At 42.1% G+C, this 7,212-nt stretch overlaps 1 protein-coding gene across 6 annotated transcripts in view; it reads left to right on the forward strand.

The window, feature by feature from the left end:
* Trit1 (tRNA isopentenyltransferase 1) overlaps positions 1-7,212 on the forward strand; it is a 49,214-nt gene that overhangs the window by 29,603 nt on the left and 12,399 nt on the right. For all 6 annotated transcript variants that reach the window (XR_004121042.1, XM_031378540.1, XM_031378539.1 and 3 more), the window contains exons 2-4: positions 1,121-1,261; positions 4,771-4,869; positions 5,566-5,711. Coding sequence is in view for 5 of the 6 variants with exons in the window: in XM_031378540.1 (XP_031234400.1) it covers positions 1,121-1,261; positions 4,771-4,869; positions 5,566-5,711 (386 nt within the window). In the remaining variant the exon portion in view is untranslated. The remainder of the gene's footprint in view (positions 1-1,120; positions 1,262-4,770; positions 4,870-5,565; positions 5,712-7,212) is intronic.

A 7,212-nucleotide genomic window follows, 5' to 3' on the forward strand; every position in this document is an offset into this window, starting at 1 on the left:
TGGTCTACAGAGTGAGTTCCGGGACAGTCAGGGTTACACAGAGAAACCCTGTCTTGGAAAAAAAAAAGTATTGTAATACAGAGCCACAATGCTTAGCAAGTGCCAGGTAAAAACAAAGTACATTTTATATGGATTAAATCATTTAGCCCTCACAAGCCTCTGAATCAAGAGTTTTTACCTCTACTGTACTTATAGGGGATTAGATTCAGAAGAGTTGGTACCCTTGTACTCCAAGAACAAAAACCAGGAAGTGGCAGAGCCAGGAGTTACCCGAGGGACTTCTTTATAACCATAGCACTGTCCTCTACTTACTTGACACTAGTGAAAGTAAAGGGAAATGTGAGATAGAAAATGCCTTTAACAACCGTGGGGCTCTGTGGAACCCCTTGCTATTTGTTGGTTCAGTGTTCCTTACAGATTCAGTGAGTACAGAGAGAACATTTCATCCCAATCATTTATCCCTGTTCCCAAACTAGTATTTTCAAGTCTGGTCTCCATCTGAGTGAGACTTTCCGTTCCGACAAAGAACTCTTGAACTTTTAGTAGAATTGGCAGATCAAGAGCTTGCAGGTAGCATATTACCTGCAAGCATCTAGACTTTAAGTGCTGACCTGAGCAGTTTCTGGGCAGATCACGATATTGCTGGTAGAGCAGCGCAGTAGTGAGGATCTGTGTGTTTTCTATGTCTTCATGGATTTGCCACTTCTTCATAAGATGGAACCAATCTGATATGAAGCCTAAAACTTTTTAGAGGCCTTAAGTCCAAGAACTACCGAGCCTTTTCGAGCACAGTTATGAATAATGCAAAAAACATTTTCCTTTCTAGAGACTGATGAGCAGAATAAGAAGCCGTTGACTCTTGAAGAGCTCCTTCTTCCTGGCAGGGACTTATATACTTCCTTAATTTCCTGTGGCAGGCCAACAGCTACAGTGTGGCAAGCCAGCCAGTGCTTTTCTGACCTAGCTTTTGTCCTCTGGCTATGCTTCCAGACAAAAGCTAGACCTGTTGCTTGGGGTCAGCCAAGGATTTGGCTGGAGGGGGAAATAGATGCACTTCTGCTCGTCAGGTGTGTATTCTGTGGATGCTGATGACTCTCTCATTATTTGTTCTTCCTCACAGGTCTATGAAGGGCTAGATATCATCACCAATAAGGTCTCTGCCCAAGAGCAGAAGATGTGCCAGCACCACATGCTGAGCTTTGTGGATCCACTTGTGACCAGCTACACCGTGGTGGACTTTAGGAACAAAGCAACTGCTCTGATATCCTTAAGGGAACTTAACACCTAGACCTGGAGGGTTTCTAGTGGTGGTTTGTTCTAAGCAGTAGGCAGCTTCCCTCAGAATTCATTAGAAATGCTAACTCTCGGGTTCCACTCCAGAACTACTGTTAGAGTCTAAACTATACCAAGAGGGTCTGTGTGGTCCTTTCTTTTTAAAGTTTTCATTATATATATAATGACAGGGTTTCAAGACAGGGTTTCTCTGTGTAGCCCTGGCTGTCCTAGAACTCACTCTGTAGACCAGGCTGGCTTTGAACTCAGAAATCCACCTGCCTTTGCCTCCCAAGTGCTGGGATTAAAGGTGTGTGCCACTATTGCCCGGCAAAGTTTATATATTTTTATTGTATGTGTGTACATACATGTGTCATCTCTGTATGTGGAGGTCAGAATACAGCTTTCGGGAGTCATATCTCTTCTTACTTTGTTGAGGTCTTTTTTGTTTCTGCCATCCTGTGTATGGCAAGCATTCTGATCCATGATGAGGTGCCAAGTGATTCTCTGGTTTCTGTCTCCTATCAGTATGGATGCTGGGGTTATAGATATGCACCACATCCAACCCTTTATTTATTTACTTTAATTTTTTTATATGCATTGGTGTTTTGCCTGCATGAATGTTTTATGAGAATGTCAGAATCCCTGGAACTAGAGTTACAGATAGTTATGAGCTGACATGTGGGTGCTGGGAATTAAACCAGTACGCGCACAATAGGGAACTCAGTGTATGTTGAAATGGATGTATATATTTATCTTATGTATTTATTTCAGAATAGTAAAGAATGAATGGAAGCCCTGGGTGGTGGTGCATACCTTTTTATATTAGCACTTGAGGAGACAGAGACAGGCAGATTACTCTGAATTTAAGGTCAGTCTGGTCTATATAGCAAGTTCCAGGATAGCCAGGGCTACACAAAGAAGCCCTGTTTCTGAGCCAAAAAAAAAAAGAAAGAGAAAGAGAAAAAGAAAGGTTAGATAGATAGATTGATTGATTGATTGATTTTGTATCAGTAAGTTGTATTGTATCAGGACTGCAGGTCCAGGTGGAGTGCGTGCCCAGCATGCACAAAGCGCGAGTGTGATTCCCAGCACTGTATAAGCTAGGCATGGTAGTGCGCTCCTGTAATCCCAGCACTTGGGAGGCAGAGCAAGAGATCAGAGGTTCAAGGTCACAGCAGCAGCAGAAGTTCTAGGCAAGCCTGTGAGAGAAAACTTGTCTCAAAAAGTAAAGTAAAAGACTTGTCAAACCAGAACACCTAGGCATGTGCCCTAGGACACTCTTGTTCAGGCAGTTTGACCTAGGTATGCATCAAAATTTTGCCCTTAATAGCAGTAAACACCCAAATTCATACTCTCAAAGAATGTACAAAATTTGCTTTACTCATAGAGGTTCTTTGGAACAGTAAAAATGAATAAATTGTAGCCACATGCATCAATTAGCATGGAAGGATTTTATAAACAGTATAAATGTTGAGAATTACAAGGTACATGTGGGGTTTTGCCATAGTTGTAACTACAAAAGTTAAAAAGCAAAAACTATGCTTGGTGTTGTAATCCGCACCTGCAGTCCCAGCCCCTAGGAGTGGATCATAAGGCCATTGGCTGTACAGCAATTCCAACCCAGCTTTGAACAAACAGGACATATATAAGCTTAGGGGGAAATGTTTATAACATAGGGAACAAGAGACTAATTAATGTTCTTAATAAGTGAAGGACTCTCCTGTGAATATGAAGGTACTTACATGCCTGGTATGCAATTCACACAGGAGCAAGCACAGATGATAAGCATGGAGAAGGCTTACCCTCCTTACTAACCCTTACTAATCATGGCCATGCAAATCCAGACAATGACCTAGTGGTTTTGCCTATCAAATGGGTAGATTAAAACGGAGATAATAATTTCAAGTCTGCCTACTTTCAGGGCTGTTGTGTCAGATGAGGTAGTTATAGATATGAAATCCCTTTCAGAGTGACAGCTAAAAGATGAGGCTTTACTCTGAGACAGTCGGATTGTTCATAAAGAATGGCACGGTGTGGAGAGGGTTGGATGTTTTCCAAGCTCAGAAGCAGCAGAGGACAACTTCACCAGAGTAGCTCTAAGCTAGATTTGAAGTTTGGTTAAGAGCATAGACATGACAGTGTCAAACTGACAGTATCCCAGTGAGCTCTAGAATCCCAGTGCAGAAGGATGGGGAGTTCAAGGCTAGTCCATACGTGTGTTGGCAGGCTGGGTGGCAAGCACATTTACCTACTGAGCCATCTTGCCAGCCCCCTGTTTGAGATAAGGTCTGTGTAGTCCTGGCTGGTTGTATATTTGCTATGTAGCACCGGCAGGCCATGAATAGAATGATAGAATTCTTCTGCCTCAGCATCTTGAGTGCTGAGATTATAGGCTGTTATGCCTGATGCCAGCCCTCTGTGATCCTTTGTTGGTAGTATCTATTGTCCTTCCTAGTCTGCCAGGTGGAAAGATTCTGGCAGAAACCTTCATCTAGTTCTACACTGTAGGTTGGCTGGCAGGAGGAGGGAGCAAGTAAATGATTAACTACATATTGAAAGTCAACTTTTCTTGTTAAGCAAGCAGAGCCCTAGTTAAAGAAAGTAATTATCTGCTCAGCAGAAATACTAAAGAGAATCAATCCCAAGAAGCAGAAATATGTGGCTGCAGTAAATTGAGTACTTCCTGTTTTCAGGCATTACAGTAGAAGCTTTATACAGTTACAGTTAATGTTCCCTAACACTCTGGAGTTTTATAGATGAGAAAACTGAAGCTCAGATAGCTTGAGTAACTTGCCAGTAGAACTGAAGTGTGGTGAGGTCTTGAGTGGCTGAACTGAGCCACTGGGACTCTGATTCACAGCTGTGGTGTGAGAGCTAGCCTGCCTGTGTCTTATCTCAGAAAGCCAAGTCACACACTGTGTCACTTTGGTGAGCATCCTTGGGAATAGCAAGACCTAGACATTTCTAGGAACAGGTGTCATCATGCATTTATGTCTGCTTTTCTTCTTTTTTTTTTCTTCTGTTTTTAAATAAAAAAATATTTACGTGTGTAAATGTTTTGCCTACATGTATGTCTGTGCACCATATGCATGCCTGGTACCAGTACAGGTCAGACGAGGGCATTGGATCCCTTAGAGCTGGTGTCTCCCTTAGAGTTGGTGTTACAGATGGTTGTAAGCTGCCGTGTAGATGTTAAGAATTGAACCTGGGTCCTTTATAAGAACAGCAAGCGCTCAACCACTGAGCCATCTCTCCAGCCCCTCTGTCAGCCTGCCTATCTGCCTGCCTTCCTTCTTTTCTTGTTTTCCATTTTTGATGTGTGTGTGGTGTGGATACTCATTAGTCTGTGCATGTATGTGTGTGTGCACATAAGCATACGTGGGTGGAAGCCTGAGGTGTGCATACACATGCTGGCCTTTGTGATTTCTTGTTAATACTCTTCCCACATGAGTAAGTATTCACTTATTGATATTAAATAGCTTTCTTAATGTTTACATTGAAGATATTTTTGCTCGAGACAAAATTCCCATTGTGGTGGGAGGAACCAATTATTACATTGAGTCTCTGCTCTGGAAAGTTCTTGTTACTACCAAGGTAAGTCTAGTTCACTTGTAACTCACTAAAGAAATAGCTTCCCATTTTTTTTCCTGCCAAATAATTTTAGTGGGAGGAAGGCTGACTCTTAACTGTTTCTTATAGTCAGCAGCTGTAATTTTCCTACTTAATATTCTGAACAAATGCCACCTCCATATGTGAAGTATACTCCTCCAAGCTGGCCTAAGGGTAGGGGTTGTGTGTGGGAAAAAGGCTCTGTGGATTAATTAGCATCCCTGTAAATTAGCAATACATCTGTCTGACTCAGCATTTCCTGGCTGCCAGCATAGTGTGTATGTCAGAGGTGTCCAGCACTGACCTTTTCAGTGTTACTGTGTAGGGCACTTTGCAAGTGGCAGTGTGCTGGCAGTTCTGGTCCACTCTTTGTCATCCTTAGGAAGTGTGTACTCTATTGCTGAATATGTAAGTTAGATGTGGTAGCCCAGTTGCACAAGCACAGTAGCCAAGTACTTCCCTAAGAGGCAAACGCCCTTACTCTTTGTTTATTGTGGCCTTACAGTACTTAACACAGCATATTGGAAATTTTGTTTTATGATCTGTTTCTCACTGTATGGTATGATCTTCAGCTGTATCTCTGTTCTTTATTTCTAAGGCTTAGCAAGATGTCTGGCCCATTTATAGTCTCAGTGTTTATTGAATGTTGGATTAAACTTATTTTAAACTTTCATGTACTAGCCCCAGGAGATGGGCACCGGGAAAGAGGTGGATCGGAAAGTAGAGCTTGAAAAGGAAGATGGTCATGAACTCCATAAACGGCTAAGCCAGGTGGACCCAGAAATGGCCGCCAAGCTACACCCACATGACAAACGCAAAGTGGCCAGGTAAGAAAGCCTGGGTCCATTGCCCCAAAGTCCCTTTATAGAGCTTGGAGACAGTAAAGTGTTTGCCTAACTTGGGTGAGAGAGGGCTTGGTAATAGTGGAGACTGATTTGTTGCTCTAGTTCAGTGGAGGCCCTGAGTTGCTGCCTCAGTCCAACTCCCTGGATAAACAGTTGCGCTCTGCTTTGTTGTTACATTTTAAAGGCATAGTGCTGTATTGTTTTTCCTCGGGGCCTATGTAATCTTGCTTCATTTTCTATTTGATCTTTGCTTGTATAACAGTTTTCATATAAAATTTTTCTGGCATGTAATCCTTTTACATAGTGACTTGAGTTTCATAATTTGATTGTGCAATGCTGGGTTGTGCCCCAGTAGCTTTCCCAGTGGGAGGTGGTGTTTATAAGTCCGCTCACCTTTGCACATGGAAACTTTGTAGTAGGGAAGAGAAGTGGTGAATAAACTCCTCACCATGCTTTCTTAGAGTATTTTGGAATTGAAACTTCCTATGTTTCTTTGTTTCTCTGATGCATTGGGAGTGGCAGCTTGCGTCTGGCACAGGAGACCATCTAAGGAAGGATTTACTGGGTGCTGGCTAAGCAAATCACTTGCTATGGTAACATTAGTGTTGGGGGCTTAGAAAGTACTCTTTTCAAAAGATGTTAATACCAGTGTTTTTTAATACTTTTCCATTATTCTGCCTTAGAAGAGCCATTTAAGAATTCCCCTACCCCATTGTGCCCTCTTCCAATGAAATTTTACATTAAAGGAGAAAGTTTTTTCCTCACAGGTGTCCTTGGAAGGCTACATTCTGACCTTCTCCTCATGAAGGTATTATCACCCTGGCGAGAAGGATATTCTAGGGAAATGCTGTTTGTACTCAGTAGGCATATTTTTTTTTCTTGTTGTTGAGTCGAGATCTCATGAGGTCGTGGCTGCCTTAGCTGAGGGTGGCCTTGAATTCCTAGTCTTCTCTTACCTGTAACAGTGCTTGGAGTCTGGCATTTGTCTCCATACCTAACTCCACACATTTTATTTCAATCCAAACCTTTCCCTTTTTTTTAAACTCAAGAACATTGTAGTGAACATTCCATTTACAGTTCTGCATGCTGTGAACTGTGAATTTTTTTTTTCTTTTTTAAAGTCTGTCTTTATTTTTCTCTCCTTCCCAGGTCAGATCTTTCTTTCTCTTTGGTTTTTTGAGACAGAGTTTCTCTGGCTGTCCTGGAACTTATTCTGCAAACCAGGCCTTGTACACAGATCCACCTGTCTCTGCCTCTTGAGTGCTGGGATTAAAGGCATGCACCACCACCAACTGGTTCAGATTTTTTTTTTTTTATGCTGCTTGAGAACTGTGCCTCAAAAAAGAATCATTAAGTTCCAAGCAAGAATTCTCGTGTCTCTCCTGTCAGGAAGATGGGGAACTTTTATCATGGCTCTTTTGGGTGGAATCTGTATTCTTCTTCCCATAAGTAGGTGAGGTACTATTAGTTTTTTTTTTTTTTT

This window comes from Mastomys coucha, unplaced genomic scaffold (genome assembly GCF_008632895.1).
Source record: "Mastomys coucha isolate ucsf_1 unplaced genomic scaffold, UCSF_Mcou_1 pScaffold18, whole genome shotgun sequence".
Taxonomy (NCBI): Eukaryota; Metazoa; Chordata; class Mammalia; order Rodentia; family Muridae; genus Mastomys; species Mastomys coucha.